The sequence below is a fragment of the Takifugu flavidus genome, chromosome 16 (assembly GCF_003711565.1).
Source record: "Takifugu flavidus isolate HTHZ2018 chromosome 16, ASM371156v2, whole genome shotgun sequence".
NCBI classification, from domain to species: Eukaryota; Metazoa; Chordata; class Actinopteri; order Tetraodontiformes; family Tetraodontidae; genus Takifugu; species Takifugu flavidus.
Window position 1 is genome coordinate 2,872,627 of NC_079535.1, and position 19,689 is coordinate 2,892,315.

General features: G+C 44.3%; 2 protein-coding genes across 2 annotated transcripts in view; one reads left to right on the plus strand and one right to left on the minus strand.

The window, feature by feature from the left end:
• Positions 1–1,299: 1,299 nt before the first annotated feature.
• trip11 (thyroid hormone receptor interactor 11) lies at positions 1,300–13,293 on the minus strand. The gene is given in 22 exon segments (XM_057058495.1): positions 1,300–2,405; positions 2,494–2,638; positions 2,854–2,976; positions 3,816–3,930; positions 4,049–4,130; positions 4,342–4,441; positions 4,527–4,612; positions 4,615–4,629; positions 4,720–4,883; positions 5,014–5,207; positions 5,335–5,475; positions 5,580–8,609; positions 8,704–8,907; positions 8,982–9,080; positions 9,178–9,218; positions 9,309–9,635; positions 9,770–9,935; positions 10,025–10,090; positions 10,392–10,688; positions 10,774–10,884; positions 11,154–11,230; positions 12,721–13,293. Coding segments are annotated over 22 exon segments (5,928 nt in total). The 5' UTR covers positions 12,860–13,293; the 3' UTR covers positions 1,300–2,199.
• A 2,621-nt stretch (positions 13,294–15,914) lies between these two features.
• LOC130513020 (NACHT, LRR and PYD domains-containing protein 3-like) overlaps positions 15,915–19,689 on the plus strand; it is a 6,507-nt gene continuing 2,732 nt past the window's right edge. Inside the window, exons 1-5 of the mRNA XM_057011560.1 lie at positions 15,915–16,554; positions 17,530–17,697; positions 18,559–18,660; positions 18,916–19,034; positions 19,124–19,686. Coding sequence (XP_056867540.1) covers positions 17,567–17,697; positions 18,559–18,660; positions 18,916–19,034; positions 19,124–19,686 — 915 coding nt within the window. The 5' untranslated portion in view covers positions 15,915–16,554; positions 17,530–17,566. The remainder of the gene's footprint in view (positions 16,555–17,529; positions 17,698–18,558; positions 18,661–18,915; positions 19,035–19,123; positions 19,687–19,689) is intronic.

Consider the following 19,689-nt stretch of genomic DNA (forward strand, 5'->3'; position numbering starts at 1 on the left):
CCTATAGCAGCATAACTAAGATGTTAACCTAATGATTAGACGACCCCCTAAGTATGATAATTTGTCTGTCTATGATAATAACTGGAACTACAGAATTAACAACAATAAGCTTTTTCAAAGAGGTAGGTTTTAAGTTTGATCTTAAAAGTAGAGATGGAGTCAGCCTCCTGTACCTGGACAGGGAGCTGGTTCCACAGCAGGGGGACCTGGTAGCTAAATCCTCAGCCCCCATTCTACTCCTAGAAACTCTGGGAACCACAAGTAGACCAGCATTCTGAGAGCGGAGCGGTCTATTGGGCTGGTAAGGTGTCACTAGCTCCTCAAGGTAGGATGGAGCTAGGCCTCTGAGGACCTTGTAGTTCAGAAGAAGGGTTTTAAAAATTATTCTAAATTTAACGGGCAGCCAATGAAGAGACGCCAGTACAGGAGTAATGTGATCTCTTTTGTCAATACCTGTCAGAACTCTGGCTGCAGCATTTTGGATCAACTGGAGGCTTCTTAAAGAGTTGTTTGGACACCCTGATAATAAAGAATTACAATAGTCCAGCCTGGAAGTAACAAATGCATGAATTAACTTTTCAGCATCATGCCGCGTCAGTAGCTTCCTGATCTTTGTGATGTTTCTCAGGTGAAAAAAGGCATTTCTAGAGACAATTTTGATGTGTGAGTTGAAGGACAGATTGTGATCAAAAGTTACTCCAAGATTCCTCACAATGAGACAAGATGCAGTGATCAACTGTATCAGTACTGATGTCCAGTAGAACCAGTATAGAAACCAGTCCATGACCTGAAGCTCTAATATCATTATAACTTTAATAAGTACTGTGATCCCTCAGTGAGTAAATACACAAAAGATAAAAATAAATAAAAATGCACGTGAGTGTTTTGTCTGTCCATTCATCTCTCTCGAGTCCTTTAAGATTACACTTACAACTTCCCTCTTTGAGAAAGATTATAGTCAGTACTGTAGTTGCAGTCATTATTCTAGTCACACTATTTCTCATATTGCAAACAGGGTTGTCTAATTTTTGCTGGCATTTTATCGTCACTGCCATAAGCCAAAGCCATAAGGTACAGAAATATGATCCATCGGCAGGTTTCTGTCAGTTTGCTGGTTCTGGTTTCCTCTCCTCAGCTTTCTCCAGCCTGAGTGCTCCTCCTGTCAAACTGTTGCTCTCCAGAAGGGAAAAAAGGCACAGTGCACCCAAAAGGGCTTTTCTGCTGAGGTTCTAAAGCAGAGAGCACGGCCTCGCGGTGGCAGACACATCTGGTGCCCCAGAAGAAGGACAATTCACAAAGTGCTCCTCAATACCTTTATTTGATTTGGAAATGCACATATTAACAATGGATACACCTCATCCAAATTCCAGATATTCATATTCCTTCCCACCCCAAATTTTTGACATCTACAAAAAAAACTTATACAATAAGAATTTACAGTTTGTACATTTTTTTTCAGTACACCTGAAGAGATCCTGTAACATTCCTTCTGTGCTGGCTGACTTTACAAGTGATCAGTTACAGCTAGACAGGTTTTTACTGTCTGTAAATATAAGATTATATTAACCATTTACATCCTGATTATACATAATATGCATCCAAATGCAGGCACTTGCGCTACAACACTTTTTTGTGCCGATAAATAGTAAAAAACACCCAAGTTTACAACCCTATCACTTAGTACTAGTCCCAAAATCCAACCTTAATTACAAGGTTTGTTGCATATCCCAGCCTGGGTGTCTAAAAAAAGACAAGATTTAGCAAAAGTAATGGACTTTGTAGACTTAACAGACGTACGGGACCACATGTCCCAGATCAGCAACCACTGACCGGAGGATGAAAAGACACACAAGACGAAGAAATCAAAGTAGAAAAGGATCAAAGCAATGGACAGAGAGGCTATGGTCGACTCCGCTCACACGCACCAAGTCTGCAAGGTCACTTGTGTTCTGGTCTGATGGATACAAACTGAGCAGAGCTCCGAGTAGGTTAAGCTCAGCATGGAAAATGGAAATGTTTCCACTACTCTGGTCTGTTTTACTGACTGTGGCGAGGTGGGTAACACACGCCTGTGTAAAGGGAGATTGTTGCATAGGAAAGGAGTTGTCGAGTGGGAGAGTAAATCCTCTTGCAAAGCAGAGGATGTGAAATAAAATGGTGGTTCATTTCTGTCTGGGCTCGTCTCATTCAGGCCACCGGTCACTGATTTAACAAGTCTTTGAGCACGGCTCCGGCGCTGGCCTCGGCCGACACCGGCACGGGCGTGAATGTGGGCAGGGAGTCGGAGATGGGCTTCATCAGCAGGTGGCCACCTGAGGTGGGAGGAGCCACCAGGGGCACTGCGTCGGAGCGCGGGGCCAGGAAAGGATTGGACTCGCTGGGTCTCTTTCCAACTGCTGCAACTCCTGTGAGGACAGAAGTTAAAGCAATGTGTTTGTATCAAAGAAATGACACATCCCATAACGATGCAATGAACCGCTGATGCTTGTTGACCTGCAGCAGAGCTGGAAACACCACTGCCTGTTCTTCTGGAAGGTGGAGCGCTCAGAGACTTGATGTCATGGACCGAAAGCCTGGGGGCAGGAAGGGTCGGGTTCGACTCGATTTCCAGGAACTTCACAAACATCTCCGAGAAGGACTGTAACAACAACAAAGGCTAGAGGTCTGAGCGGGGAATTCTACTGTATCTCCTGACACTTTGGAGCTGCATCCTGGTAAAAACTCTATTTATCTCCATGCATCAGTCTTTGTAGCTCAACACGCGTGTTAAAAAAATGACCTATGACCTTTTTTCATATGAAACAGTACATGAAATTTTAATTGAAAAACCAGATTCCCTGTGGTGGTGCTTACAGAGTTGAGTGCTTGGCCACTGGTGGGTCTCTGGGGAGTGTTGGGGACACTCTGAGCTCCTCTGCCTCCCAGCCAGCTCGACATCCATCCAGTCACGCCGTGCCGTCCGTCCTCCTCCAACATCTGCCAACAGACGGTGACTGAAAGCTCCATAGATACCAGCAGGTTCTAAACATACTCGGTGTTCCTCGCTGGTCTAAATTCTGGGCTGTCGACAGCCCCAAACAAACCAGTGGCTTCGTCCTTCACTATCCCTCACACTCCTTAATCAGGAGTCAGCGGTGAGGCTCCCATATCTCTAGTGGATGGATTAGAGTTCAGGCAGGAAACACCAAATGCAGCAGCAGAAGGACCGAGCGTCTCCACTGAGAGTTGGCAGGTTTCTTGGGACACTTGTCCACCGTTGACATGAATCGAATGACATAAATGACGTTGTGGAACCTCAGTCATGCTCGTCCCCCCATATCCGTTTGCCTTCAGGAGTGTTGGGTAATAGTCTTTGGAATTATTGGATTGAGGTCTACAAGGCCTGAGTTAATTATGCTTTATGAGGTTTGATTAGGCTTATTCCCAAGCTTTCTAGGTCTCATTCATGTTCACATTAAAAACAGTTGTATTAAAGGCATTAATGCAGAAAACAGACATTATAATCAGTCATCTGGCAGAATAGTCTTGTTTCTAAAGGATGCTGCTCAGATTCACTCCTCCCTTAACAGAAATAAACATGAACTGCTGCCAGAGGTAACTGTTCTACCAAGAGATCTGTCTATAAAAGGCAAGATGCTGAATTATTACTTTAAGGAAAGATAAAATCTGTTGTTTTAAATTCCCAAGAAAAAGGAGGATTAAACTTCATTGATATTAGCTCTCTCAACGACACCTTCAAAATAAATTGGATTAAACAAATATCTCAAAAGTCCTAAAGGGGAAACTTCTGTCACCAGGGATGAAATACAACTCACCTTATCAATGTCTTCCCTGTTCAGTCCCAGAACACCTCCCATGAGCTTCAACACATCGCCACGTTTGTTTTTAGGAGTATGGAAGTATCCCAAAAACAGGTTTCGCATCAAGACTCTGGAAAAAGGACAATATGAATCAACCATTAATCCTTTTAAAAGACCCCAATTCCCTTTAACATGAAGTCTTAAAGAAACACTTTAGCATAATGTAAACGGGGCAGGAACACACTTACTTGTCTATCTTCCCTTCTGTGCTGTTCAGAAGATTCATGAGCTTCCTCTGTGCCTCCTCCAACATCTCCTGTCTTATATCCACTGAAACAGTCAGAAAGTCACCTTCCTGTTTGTATTATCATTAAATAAAAGCCAGCATCACGCTCACAGAGAACAGACTAATATTAGACTCAGTGGAAAACCTACGGATAGAATAACAAAGTGTATGGGCGGTAGAGGAAAGAAAACACCTTGATCATTGGAGCAAATAGAGAAACAGTGGAAGGCAAAGGAACCTGGCTCTGCTACTCACCTTGATTCTTCAGCACTTCGATTTGCTCGTCCTTTAGGTCGAGCTGATCGGTGAGGCGAGAAGCCGAATCGAGAGCAGCGTTAGCTTCGTCAAGGTTGATCTGCCAGAGAGGAGAGAGTTTATCACCACGGCTCCTGTTGCTCAGTGGATGAGAGTCCGAATGGTTCTCTGGTCAGCCAGCGTACCTGAAGGGCTGAAGCTTGGTCCTCCAACCGCTGAGCTTTTCTTTTCCACTCCTCCTTCTCCTTCTTGTGCCTCTCCAGTTCTGCGTGTACATGGCTTTCTCCTCTGATAACAGACAAGACCAAAATCATTACAGAATAAAAGTGACTTTACTGGCACTCTGCTACAATAATCATCTGAAGCGGCAATACTCGCCTTGTTGGAACTGCTCTAGCACCATTTGCAGGTTGGAGAGTGACACTGCGTACTGGTTGACCTGCTCCTGAGACGTTCTGAGATGAGCCAGTGCATCGTCCCGCTGCTTCATCACTCCCATCAGCTGCTCCTGCAGAGACTCCACCTGCATGCTGGCCTGTTGGCTACAAGCCCAAACAGGAAAAATTCATTCAATTTCTTACATAACCTTTAATCACTACATGAATGAAGATCGCTTTGTTTTTAAATCCACTTAATGGAGGTTAGAAGACGATTTATTGAAGCAGGACTAACCTGGCATTTTCAACAGCATTGGAGGAGGTTGCCAGTTTGTCGTCCAGCAGCGCCACCCTCCTGCGTAACTCGGTCTCCCTGTCCTCGGCAGCGAGCGCTTCTCTCGTGTATGAATCTTCTATCTCCAAGAGATGGTTACGCAACCGCTCTAGCTCCAGGTTCAGCCGCTGCTCCTTATCCCTCATATGCTGAAGCTGGGAAGAAAAACACCCATGAGCCTCACCGACAGTGGCACAATAAGGGAGTAAATATTCAATAGTGTCAGAAAACAGCAAAGTCAGGATCTATATGCGAGGATACGCACTCATTGTGTCCTCTCACCTCTGTTTGTAGTGCTGTGGTCTCCATTTGTTTCTGCTTGAGAGCCATCATCACCTGATCTCTCTCCTGCTGGAACAACACAGCTTTCTCCTGCATGGACTTCATTTCATTCAGGAGTTGATTCAGCTCACCGGACTTACCCTGCATCACACCATACATGCAGGTATATCATTGATATTGTACTGAAGATATGCAGTTTTGAGCTAGACTTTTTCATTTGGAAAGAGAAGCTAATGTCAGCTGACCTGTTCTCTATCCTTCAGCATCTTCTCGACAGTTGCAGCCTTCTCGCTGATTGCGCTCAGCTCGAACTCCTTCTCTCTCAGGAGGAGGGAAACCTGCATGTTGGTTTCCTGCAGCGCTCTAAACTCAGACTCTTTCTCTCGAGAGCGTGCGACGATCAGGTCATTCTCCTCCTTCAGCTTCCTCCCGTCCATTTCCAGAATAAGAGCACGCTCTTTCAGGTTTGTCACGGCCTGCTTGAGCACCTCATTGTCGTTGTCACGGTTACGCAGGGCTTCGCTGATCTGACCTAGCTGGTCGCTCTTTGTCTTGATGAGCAGGTCTTTCTCCCTTGCAGTCTTCTGCAGGGCATCCAACCTCTCCTTGACCTTGCACGTCTCCTCAGCCTGAGTTCTGTGCTCACTCTCTGAGGCAGACGCAGAGTTGGAGAGCCTGTGGTTGTTCTCCTGAATAGTCCTGATTGTGCTCTCCTTCTCAGCCAACTGATTCCGCAACTGCATGATCACTTCCTGCAGCGCCTCATTGTTCCCCGTTGGTGGGGCCTGTTGGTCTACAGGATCGGCCATCAGAGAAGGTCCGCCAGACTGGGATGGTATGGATTCCGGGGTCTGTCCTACATTGTCTAGTTTTCCCAACAGGACTTCTTTGGTGCTCCTAAGCTGAGTGATGGTCTGTTGGACCTGCGCCAATTCCTGACTCAGACTTCCGAGTCTCCTTTCCTTCTGCTCGTAGCTCTGGATCAGCCGAGTGTAGTCCACCGTCAGCTTGGAGCTACAGTCACTGTCAGCAGACATCTGACCCTGCAGGTTGATCAGCTCCTCCTGCAGCTGGGCAGACTCGTGCTGCATGTTCTTGACTGTGGTGATTACCTGCTGCTTCCACTCCTCCATCTTCTTCACCTGCTGCTTCAAAGTGTCCCTCTCCTGTAGCAGCTCCTCAAACTGGTTGCTGCTGACTCCTCCAGAGCCGGCGGTTGACTCTCCTCCAGAACTCTGCAGGACGGTCACGAGGGTTTGGCACTTCTGGGTCAATGCATCGATCTCTATGTCCTTCTCTCTGATGATGCGGGACAAGTTCTGAATGGTCTCCTTGAACATCTCTTGGCTTCCTGAGGGATCGCTCATGCTGGAGAGGCGCTGGTTCTCCTGCTGAAGTTTCAGCAGGGACGCCTCCTTTCCTGCCATCATGTCCATGAGCCGGTGATGGTCGGAGCGAAGCTGGCTGTTTTCTCTGGTCTTCTCGTTCAGCACAGCAAGAACTTGTTCTCTCTCCACAGCGTAAGCCTGCAGGTGCTGCTGCAGGATCAGCACGTCCTGGCTGTGCTCCCCCATGGACACTCTTGCATGTAGCGCCTGGATTTCTATATCCTTTTGCATGATCATCTGGGACAGTTTACCGACCTCATCACGTGACACCACCAGCTGATCCAGCTGTTTGGTTAGTGAGAGGTTCTTCTCGTTCAGCTGGCTGATCTCAGTCTCTTTCTCCTGAATGCCTCGCAACAGTTTTTCTATTTCTACTTTAGACAGGTCGTATTTTTCATTACCCGTCTCCTGACTGAGAGTCTGGGTTTTCTCCTGCAGAATCACCTCTCCCTGCAGCGGGGAGGAGTCTGCGAGGGCTCGACTCACACCGAGCTGCTCCAGCATCTGCTGGAGGTGGGATATCTCCTCATCTTTGACGTGGATCAGCCTGTCGTAGTTGAGTGTCGTCTGCTGATGGCGAGCATTAGCCTGTTCAAGCTCACTTTGTTGAAGCTGGACAGACTGTTGCGACAGGAGGAGGGAGGCCTGCAGCTCCTCCACACTTCTCCGCAGAGTCCGGACCTCCTCGTCCATGGTGCTCCTGGAAGACTTGAGCTGGGTAATCTCCGTCTCCAGCTCCGTGATGATGTCCAACGTCCTGGGCTCGGCCAGAGTTTGAGGTTTGCTCTGCTGATCCCTGACCCGGTCGATCTCTTCTTTTAGATGACTGTTCTCCTCTTTCATTACCCCCAGCTGTTTATCTTTCTCATCCAACACCTGCCTGAAGGCCTCCACTTCTTTCGTCCTCACTGCGATTGTGTTCTCCATCTCCGTCTGCACGTCTGAAGCGTTTTGTTTTAAAGTGTCCATGAAGGCGTCTTTCTCCTGTAGAAGATCAGTCAGCTGCTTCTGCCCTGCCACCGTGATTGAAAGCATTTCATTAGTGTCTCTGTGGTCGGATGCCAGTTGCTCCACGTCTCTCTTCAGCTGACCTATTTCCAGGTCCTTCTCCTGGATGAGTCGGATGGCCCGCTCGTGCTCCGTCTGTAAAGCAGAAGCATCCAAGGAGCGAGCTCGTGTCAACTCCTCGACGGTCTGCTGGTACTGTTTTGCCTGTTTTGTAAGTGCGCTCTCTGTATGCCTCAATTCATCCTCCAGCTGGTTCTTCTCCAGTCTCAAAGCTTCGATTCGGGTGTCCCTCTCCCGAAGTGTCCTGTTCAGGGCTACCTGACTCTCCTTCATCTTGGTTACATCTTCATCTTTACCCGAGGCCTGCTCACACTTTGCCTTCAGATTTCTGTTCTCCATCTTTAACTCATAGTCCTCAGACACGATCTTCTCAAGAGAACTCCTCACTTCATCCAATTCTTTCCTGAGGTTTGTTAACTCTCCTTCCTTCTCTGCCAATTTCTCTTCAATTTCCTGTGTTTCAGTTCCTTTTTCAACTTGGTGAACTAGCTGCGCTCTGGCAAGAGACAGCTCATCCTCCCTCTTCTCCAAATTCTTCTTCAGCTCAGAGATTTCTCGCCGTGCCTCCCGGTTCTGCTCCGCCGCTTGTCTCAGTTTATCTTTGAGCTCCTTCGCTGCGTCTTCCAACTGCTTTTTGTTCATATGCAGGTCGTTAAGGGTGAAAGCGCTCTGGCTCACCTTTTCTCTTTGGGTCTCCAGTTCCTGACTCAGTTCTTCGTTCTTTTCTTTAGTGGTGTTAAGGTCTGAAGTCAGACTCAGTACTTCTGCCTCTGCCTTTTTTAGCTGACCAGAGAGCTGCTCTTTTACAGAAACCATGTGCTAAATGCAAGAAAAAGTAAGTTAAATGCATTTGGCTTAAAGTTATGTTCTGATAAAAAGAATATTTGCTAATATTTATGAAGATCAACCAGACCTGTGTTGCTTCCTGGTTTTGTCGATCAAGCTCCTCCAGCTCTGACATCAGTGTGTCTCGTTCCTCTTCAATATTTCTCAGAACTTTCCGTCTCTGCTCCAGCTCTTCTTTCAGGTCATCAATGGCCTCTGACTGATCATGCACAGCTTCATCATTGCTTACCATCTGTTCCTGAGCCACCTGCAGCTCTTGTTGGAGGTTTAGCTGTAAAAGGAGGACAATAAATTAAGAGCTATCAACCAAACTCTTGACGTTCCATTACACAGACATATGCAAACCTTTTCCTGTTCCAGAGCTTCTTTTTCTTGTCTCAGTTTCCCAATAATGGTGTTCAGTTCTAAGATGTCCGCATGCTCAACCTCTTCCTTTGGCTCGGCCTAACCACCAATTGTTAAAGTCATTAAAGGCATTAAAACACAGCAAACACATAAACTGTAGATGATAATAATGATTTAGAACTGGGTTCACACTTACTGAAGAAAGGCTGGTCAGTCTTGCGTTTTCTTTTTCTAAATCTAGAAAACAGAGATTTGAGTTCTATAGAAATGAAAATCAAACATGCGGTAAAACATGAATTCAATTTCAGTCAAAACCAATAATGATACCTTCGAGGCATTTCCGTAGCTCCTGGATCTCGTGGTCTAGTTGGGCTTTTTGCAGAGATTTCTCTTCCTGTTCTTGCACCCGTGTCTGAAGCTCTGTCACAGAGGCCTGCAGTCGGGTGTAATTCTCCAGCAGCACGCCATTCTGTTCCTGGACCTCATCTTTCTCCAGGAGCAGTGACAACTCTTTCTGCTTTGCCTCCTCCAGACTGGCTGAAAGCTCAGCCAGCTGCTTCTCCCGCTCATCTGCGGTGTTCCGTAGTGAGATTAGTGTTTTCTGAAGTTCAGCAACCTCTGAGGCATCTGGGGGAGGAGTGACTGGACCGCCAGCTGGAGACAAAACACATGAAGCTGAGTTTTAGAGAAAAAAACCTATTTCCATTAAAGCAAAGATTGCTTCAGTAAAACAGATTTTTGTTAAAGATTTTAATGTTTTGATGTGTTTTTTAAATAGTTCAACTAACCGCTTCGAATCTGCTCCTCCAGCTCTTCAATCCTCTCCTCATACTCTGCTAACTCTTCTCTGTGACGTCGTGAAATGTCGGCCATCTTCTGCCGCTGGGCGTCCTGCAGAGCAGCCAGTTCGTGCTGATGTTCATCCACCTCGCGACTCATGTCTTCTCGCAGCTCCTGTTGCCAAAAGCGCGATATCGTCAAGCTTTGTGTCTAAGCAGGACTAATCACAGTAGCTTCCACACGGATGTAAAACCAAAAATCACCTTTATTGTTCTTTGAAGTTTGAGAATCTCACCCTGGTCACAGTTGCCAGCTCCTGCACTTGATGTCTAAACAAGTCAAAATAAAAGAAATTAGCTTAAATGACTTGTTTTCTGAATATGATATTAAAGAAATCTTAATAATTAAGATAATTAAGTTGCAAACCTTCTCACATTACGTGTCTCTTGATACATACGATACAATCAGGTTATAAATTAGGGCTTATAATATTAAGACACATTATCTTATGGACAACATATCTAGTTATTTTGTGTCTACCTTTGTGTTAAGCTAATTCAACCACCAGGACAGACAAAGTTCTGGCTTTAACTGCCCAAACTTTTTTTTCCTAATCCTAAACCTAAATACCTGCGACATCCTCCTCCAGTGAGCCGCCTCTGCCTCCAGACGTGTGACCTCTGTGGACAGCCGGTTGATCTGCTGCTGGGACCAGAGAACATCGCTGAGGTCCATTTCATCCCTGTGGAAGTCCTGATGGGACCCTATGGGCCTCGACAGGAAGGTGGAGGAGGAGGACGTGGTCGAGGAAGTCGTACTGACAGGCAGCAAACTGGGACTGACGGAAGCTGACTGAGCCGAATGCTGCAGCTTGTGGATTTCCTCCTGTAGTCCACCCTGTCGAGCCTTCAGGTGACTGATCTCCACCTGCAAGATTTTGCAAATGAGATTTGTTTTTACAACTGGGATGTGATTTGCATATATATTCCTAATAAATAAACATATAACACACATCTTTCTGTTGCAGGAGGGCTCTGTACTCAGAGGACTGACTCTTAATTTGGATCTCTGATGCCTCCAGTTTCTCCTCCAGCTCTGCGTGGATCTTTTTTAATCTTTCATACTGCAACGGAAAACGATAAAGAAACACATGAAACACATCCTAATGTTTGAAAAATGACTTTGGTTTTATCCTATGTATTAGGCTTGATTTCTAAATGGCTTTAAAACTATGTAGCAGGATTAGGCCAGATGATGGAGGTTTTCTTAAGAAAAATAACAGGGTGGTGGTTTAATGGTAAAAGGATTATGGAGACTGTATGATGCTCTCCTGCTAAAAGGCAAATAATTCACAGCCATTCAGTGCCTGTCTTTGAGTGCGACGTGTCTCACCTCTGATTTCTGAGCAGTAAATGCAGCTTCAACTTGGGCCAGCCTGGAATTAGACACCTGCAGCTCTGTAGCAGCGTCTGCATTTATGGGCGAAAGGGTAATGATGATTTCCAATTTAGCAGGAATGGGCACGTAATAATGCTCAAGAATAATGAAATTATATTAAATTTGTGTTTCTACAGTAAAGACTACATTAGAATAAAATCCAGCAGCATTTAAAGTTGTTGACTTTTCTCCTTCTGTGTCTTAGTCATACATCCTCATTCAGACCAGTTTATCTTTGCTCATGTGACATTCAAATGGATTGTTCAGCAGCTTTTAGAGATTCTCAGAGCTGGACTCAGCTCACAAATCCATTCAGGCCTAATATAATCCCTCTGGCCAATATCTTTTAAAGCAACTTTCTTATCCCCAGGAATGTCAGTAATATGGGAGTAATGGAGGCCAGATATTCAGGCAGCTTCTCCTCTGACTGTGTCCCAATTCAGACTTTTGCATTTTAACTTTACTTGTGAGTTGGAGACCTAAGGCTAAAGTTCACATTGAGTCAATGTTTTAGCACTTATTGTGTAGTTGCTACAGACTAGTGGTATAGAGATTTAGTCACCCAAACTCACAGCTTCCATCCCACGTTACAACACTGGACTTGAAGGAGATCTATTTAAGAGATCTATTAAAGAAGTCTTAAATGGTCCTGATATGTCACCAGACATTATGAAATTATGCTAATTTCAAATTCAAATACTAATATCACTAACAAATGAGGTTTACTTTTTTGCTATGCTCTCTTGTGCCACTGATGTCTGTTCATAATACACTAGCACGTATGTAGGAGGGTCATCAGATTGACCAGGAAATACATTTTATTAGGAATAAAAACAGAGATTTGCCATTGGAACATTAGAAATACGTGAGCCGAGATGGGTCGCTGGCGTAATGCTGAGACACTGTGGAAAACCTTCCAACATTTGCACGGCCATGATGGCAGCGTGAACCAGAACTGAGACGGTACATTGTTTAAACGTACATGTTCCTGCTCGATCCAGCAACCTGACAACCTGTAATCTGGTGGGGAGATACCACTTTGGCCACAAACTTGCCTATCGCTCCTTTAACGTTTGAAATTTACAGCATATTTACTTTAGGTTTCTAAAGTTTTTTACTAAATAGACAGTAGGTCTGTGGTAGAAATCCGATTCAAAATTCAGGTTTACAACCAAATTATCTTAATTTTTGTTTATATTTATTATGTGGAATAAACACATCGTTAAAGGAACTTATTTACTTTATTTGCTTGAATCTCATTAAAATTAATGGCACATAAAGTGAGACAGTTCAGTTATTTGCTGCGTCAGTCATCAGTTTCTCTACACATCTATCTTTAGGATTCCTAAATAAACCGAATTATGTTCCTACAATATTAACGTCTTTGACTTTTACAAGTTTACAAAAACCAAGCATATTTACATTAAGTATAACCAGGGAGAATATATCTTTTATCATCAAGAACATGAAGACATCTGTCACTAAAGTGACCGTGAGAGAAACTTAATAAGGACAAACTTACCTCCCACTTCTTCTACACCCTCCAGTAGCATATCTTTGGTAAAGGTGGAGATTTGTCCTGTGAAAGAGGACAGACTCCCACCGACCTGTCCCAGAGACTGGCCGAGGCCGGAGCCGAGTCCACCGAGCCACGATGACATGTTTACGGAGGGCGCCACCAAAACAAAGCGGGGCCGGACTGATGCGAGCAGGTTAGCCTAGCTTTGGCCCCACAGACTCACCTCGGTCAGTAAGCGCATCGGACACCTGCCTTATTTTAAAATACGCTCGGAGCTTCGGGGGAAAAGTTGTTTTTTCAGTCTGACGAGCTCATGTTCTCCCGAAATCTGCTAACGACGGTGGAATTCTCATTAAGTGAAGTGAGCCGACGGACCTTGTATCCGAAACACACACTCGATAGGTCGAAGCGGTCTTTTTTTCACGGCGTCCTCTTCAGTAAACGTTGGGTTTTTTCCCAGCAAAGGTAGCCGAGCTAAACGACACAGAGTCCAGAAAGTGCCACCTCAACTGCAGCCATGATATCAGCTGCTCGGCGGCGGCGATGGCTGTCAGGTTTGACGTGGACACGGGGACCGCAGTGGTGCATTGTGGGATACTGGAGGACCAACAAATCGAAATAGCCCTGACTGCAGCGTGCGGATCGGGGCGTGGCTAAATGTAGGCCGGGTCAAACGTTTAAGCCAGCCCACTAAATCAGATTTACCGTATACGTTACTATTTTACATAATGCCTTCAGAATCTTTAGGGTTTAGTATTTACTGTATCTGTGACATGGAGCATTGGAATATTTCAGCTGCAACCAGCAAAAACCCATCAGAATGACGGCTATCGGTGGGAACCGCAGGTCATTTGACTTTAGTCAATCTGTTAAATGTTAAATGATTTATTGCAATCTAATAAAAACAACTAATAAATGTGGGAAATAGTAAATGAAAAGAAGCAAAATGACCAAATAAAACTCCCATGAATACTGTAAATTTTAAGATGTCAAGAATGGAATATCAGCTTAAATGGAATCAATAAAATGAAAAGGCCTCCTTTAAGTTTACTGCAAAAATACACACAAAATCAAGAGCGACACACGTCAAAAACGTCTCATTCTCTCTTCTGTCTCCACTCATTCTTTTATATTCTCTTAAGATAATGGGGACGGGGTCGTGTGATAACAAAACAACCTACCGGTAATTAGGGACTATGTTTTTGTTGCAAGAACTTTGAACAGATTGTGCATCCACTAAAAACTCAGTGTTTTTGAGGAACTACCAGGAGTGGCTGGAGTGGAGGCCAATGACGCTATAGCTACATATAGGTACATATAGATCACCGTTATCCTCAACCCAAAAGACCACCAGTTGGCGCAGCAATACTAAAGATAGGAGGTTGTTGTCGCAGACGCGGAGTGATATCACGCACAAACGTGCCCTATGTTCTATATACCGTATTTTCGCGACCATAGGGCGCACCGTATTAAAAGGTGCAGCCTCAGTTACGGGTGCTATTTCTGTATTTAACACATACATCAGGCGCACCGGCATGGTAAAACATACCGGTACGATAGCTTACAACATGCATGCTAGCGTGTATTTAGCAATGTATGTAGCAATTTAGCAATTTTGTGAAAGCCGGCAAGTCGAAAAGCATTTACAGATTTTGTCTGTGTAGATTCTCAATCATCCAGGCCATAGTTATCCAAGGTAGTTTTCTGTGTCAACTGGACACTTTTAAATTCTCTTTTGAAGATGTTTCGCCTTCTGTCCAGAAGGTTTCTTCAGTTCTGAAGGCGCACCGCAGTATAAGGCGCCCCATCCAGGTTGGAGAAAATTTAAGACTTAAGTGCGCCATATGGTCGTGAAATTACGGTACCTCCGCTAAAAGCCAATCAGATTGCGTGAATTCCCAATTATTCTGATTAGAGCAACTCTCTCCGAAGTAGAACGTTCATGAGTATGACATTTATAATGACAATATTTACTTAAAATTGCAGCACAGACCAGTTCTTTGCTTCGACTGGGCCGTTAGTACTGACGGAACAACTGTCCAGTCAGCTGTTGAGTGTCGGGTACTGAATTCACTTTTGACCAGGTAGGACGTAATTAACACAGTGACGTGGGGAGGGGAGGAACTAAAAAGGAAAAAAGAAAGTGTACAAAAATAAAGATTAATATTTTCCACTGATATGTGTTAAAAATGCATTTGGAGTATGACTACACTCTTCTGCCATTTTATTAAGTCAAAATTGTTTTCCCGATCAAATCCAGGGCAGAAACCCCGGGTGAGGCAGGGGCGAATTGTGCCTCACGTCTGACTGCAGGATCCAATACAAACTGGGTTGCATGACGTGTGCCATATTGCTAAAATGAACTTTACAGAAAAGGTCGTTATACACCATGACTTTCTGCAGTCTGTGTAATGTCTTTTATGCACGTGTGAGAGAACTATTCCTGCTGACCGCCCAATAAAGTGCAGAGGAAAGTCAGCAGGTGAGGCAGGCAGTTGTCGTCGAAATCCTCAGAAGTGTACTCAGACAGGCGCACGAACAAAGTTCACCACAAGTTAAGACCAGACTTCGAAGACTTTTCACCTGGCCAGGGGGGAGTGGCGCTCCGATCAGACACGAACTCTGCCGCGTCGTCCCGGAGACATCTTCCACCCCAGCGTTGTCTCTTTTATTAAAACAGGCATGATTACACAGCAGGAGGCGTATCTTCGTTACACAGACGGCATCAGCTACATTTCTCACACAGGCAGGGGAACGTTCATGCTCGCCGAGTCACATTGCTCATGTTTTGACCATATTGGAGTGGTTCTCAGCCTACGCACAGGTGCACGGGCCTGAGGACCCTAACCTAAGCAGATATCACACATTATTGTTTGGTCCTCCTTCTTACTAACACGCTCACATACAGATCCGTCCCCACACTCCACTTTCCCACATTTTAATCCTTCTAGTATTACCTACGAAACTACTCTACTTTTATTAAAATAGCAATAACATAAAATGCAATTCGCGATATTTTACAGCACAGTACTCTGCCTCACCTCAAGGGGGCGCACGCAGGCTGGCAGGTGCTTTCTCGCTGGTGCTTTAATAGGCAAACTTTATTAAAATTTATTGAAGCACCAGAATTTGTTGTACTGTTGGTCAAAACTAAATTTGTGCTGCACACATCTCTGCACTTTAATTTGTTTACAGTGTAAAAAAAAGAATTTCTTAAAACACAAGATGGTGCTCTATCCATAGCTATAAAAGAAAGTTCCCCCCATCAGCAGGACCCCCCCCCCCCCCCCCCCCCATATGAGCCTGGTCCTGCTCAAGGTTTCTTCCTGTTAAAGGGGAGATTTTCCTGTTGATTGTTAGGGATCAGGCCCTGGGATTCTGCATAGCAGCAAGTTTGACTAAACAGACATTACAAATAAAGATGATTTGATTTGATCTGAAAATAAAAGAACTGCGCCTGAAAATGAAGCAGAAGCAATAAAAATCCAACACCAGCGAAGCTTTCGAAGAATCTCAGATATTGATGAAAAATTCTGGAAATCATGATGGAGAGATATTTTTCTCATGGCTCAAATTCCACAGCTATTAAGTGATTAAATGGATTTAATGGTGATATTCTGGAATCCACAATTTCAGGTGAAGTTACACTGGGGAACAATTTGAAAATATCCTGTTGAGGTTTTTTTATTTAATTCTTCTGATTAAAAATAAAATTGGCACGCTGATTCCAAAATTAAAATCTCTGAAGAGAGAGGAAGAAGAAGCGAAAGTGAAAGTTCTCAACTTCGGGCTCCATCCTGAGTGACCGCGCCCTGATGGAAAACCTCTAATATTCAGGTAGCATTTGGTTCTTTCACTGCTGTCGTCTCGAATCAATGTTCCGCTGCGAGATGCGGCTTAATAACCTGCGTGTTCGCAATGAGCGTGCGCGTATTTCGGACGCACATTGCGGCTGGTCGACGGGAATGTTGTGACGCATGATGAAACTTTGTAGCGTGTTTCCTCTAACTGCGTTTTCCGCTAACCCTGAGCCAAAATTTTAGAGGTTGAGGAAGCACATTTTAATACTCACAATAAGTCGACAATATTATTTGCAGTTAGTGGAAAAATCCACCGAAAGAGGGACACAAACGCGAAAGTTTTAGCCTCCTCTCTTTGTCCCTCCACCAGGGGGACAATCAATCCTTTATTTAAAAAAGGAGAGTATGTAAAGAGGGAGAGATCAAGGCATTCCATTTTATTGTTTTAACAACTGGTTCTTTGTGGAATATGAATTTGTTGTTATGGATTTATGAAATTTGTTTTGTGTTGAATAAAGCAGTCAAGGAAACGAAACGAAACCTAAACCCATGGTGTTTTCATATTTTTGGTCCTGTACATGTGGTCAGATAAGATTAGTCTGAGCAGAATTGGGTGTTTTTTTGCCCTTTGCTGTGTGTCATCTATTCACAGGTTGATGCTCCTGACAACCTCCAGTCACTGTTAGTGTGCAAATGAGCCAAGACGAAGCTCAACAATGTAGTGTCAGATTTCCGCGTGGATCTTGGAGAGGTCAAGAAAAATATCAAAATGCCTCCAAAATGATGGCACCAGGCGCAGGTGTAATGTGGAAAATTGGTCTGTGATGAGTGGCTTTGTCAGCAATTCCATGCCAGAGAAGCATGTTGGGTTGCTTGACTTCTGTTGGGTTGTGTCAACTTGATGCATCACTTCTGAGATATTGACCCACTTTTTTCCTGAGGCTGGCTCCAATGCTGCCAACACACCTGGCCTGAAAATCATGTTCTTTAATCTTATTTTCTGTGTCAGCAGACTGTTCCTGCTTAACCATTTAGACTCGCATTTAAAAATGAGCGAATGTGTGATGGAAGAGGAAGAGAGCGAAAAGTCCGTAGTGTCCAGCTGTGTGTCCATGAAGAGCGACTGCCCCAAAGACGAACCTATAAACTTCGGTATTGGACCTCAAAGCTCACCTTTAAAGTAAGGTTTTCTGAACCACATAACTCTGCCTTAGAACGTTTCACAACCATACAACACATCATTTTGTAGGTATTAGCCTCTACTATCGTGAAAAATGAAATTCATCAGCTCTTTAAAATGAAACGGTGCACCAACATGTCAGGTGTTCGCTCCCATTAACTCCCATGTTAATTTTAGTGTGGTAAATCTTTTAAAACTGAAAATTTCTCCTACATGGGTTAACATCATCTCACAAAAATTCATAGGCATATATTTTAAAGTTTCCCAACAATATCCATCATTGCAGAGTGCTCCAGCTCTCCATTTAGATACGGATGGGTAAGACATGGCAGGTCTGTGCAGCTTGTTCTGTCACACTGTTCCACCACATGTCATGAAAATTCATTAAAAAGTCCATTTTTAAGGCTCCTGGTTCTAATAAACCCTAATAAAGAGTGTGATCTTCCAGAAATCAGTCTACTGCTTTGTTCATCTGAGCATTCAGGAGTTTCTGGCTGCCGTCTACATGTTCCACTGTTACACCATCAAGAATAAAAGGATTATGGAGTCTTTCCGAAAATATTCGAAACCAAACCCCTTTTTCCAGTCTGTTAGGTTGTTAAATAACGATACAGTCCTGACTAGTATGTTTATGTAGCACCAAATAATTTATTGGCTGAGCTGAAGACAGTCCTTTCACCATGTTGGCCTGTGGAAAACCAGTGTTATCGGGCCCGATGGACCAGCGTCCCCGTCGTTGCCGGACCACCGTTGGCCACCAGTTGGGTTTTTGGGATCAAAGTCGGGGCGTTTCCTGTATCAATCCTCTACAGATTATTTACCTTCATCACAGTCTCATCACTATTTCTGATGTTTCCTCAGGATGGACGAGGACAGAGCAGAGTCCACAGTGCCCAGCAGGGTGTCCCTGAAGAGTGACCGGTCCAAAGATGCACTAATAACCTTCAGAAGTTCAGAGGAAATGTAAGAAAACTAAAGCGTGATGATGTGTTTGTGTGCCAGCTGTTAGTCACATTAACAGCAGCAGGTTGTGAGTTTATTATTGGAGATGTTTAACACTTAAACCTCAGACAGTCATATAGTTACAGACTTAATGTGAATATTGTTGATTAGAAACAAGAATCGATGAATTCAGACATAAATGCTGGAACAATATTGAGTCTTGATCAGGTTTTTTCATCCTATAAATCAAAGGACTAATAGAGATGTGTTTCATAGTGAGAGTGGGGAGCACATCCTATCAAACTGGGACCAGTCAGCTCCACCAGGAGAGTCCTCTTGTTCACAATCTGGAAGCAGATCTGGAGATGCTGAAATGAAGCCCAAACAAAGTAAAAGTGTTCAATATAAAATTGAACTTGTGATGTCATGAATTTGTAGTTGATGATTTATTATAGATGGAAATCATTGGTTTACTTATTTTCAGGAGGTGATCTGCAGGAGGTGATAGAAGGTCATAAGATGAGTCTGAAGAGAAGATGTGAACATGTGACTGAAGGAACTAATGAAGCAGGAAGTGGAACCCTAATGAACAAGATCTACACTGAGCTCTACATCACTGAGGGACAAAGTGAGGAGGTGGACATACAACATGAGGTGAGACAGCTTGAGAGAACCTCCAAGAAGAACATCCAGGACACTCCAATCAAGTGCCAGGACATCTTCAAAGTCTTATCTGAGCAACAGAGACACATCAGAGTGGTTCTGACCAACGGTGTCGCCGGCGTTGGAAAAACCTTCTCAGTGCAGAAGTTCAGTCTGGACTGGGCAGAAGGTTTGGAGAACCAAGACATCAGTCTGGTGCTTCCACTCTCATGGAGGGAGCTGAACTTGATCAGAGATGAGCAGCACAGTCTTCTCTCACTGCTTCATGTTTTCCATCCAACATTACAGAAGATCAGAGCAGAAGATCTCACTGTCTGGAAACTTCTGTTCATCTTCGATGGCCTGGATGAAAGCAGATTTTCACTGGATTTCAACAAGCATCAGGTC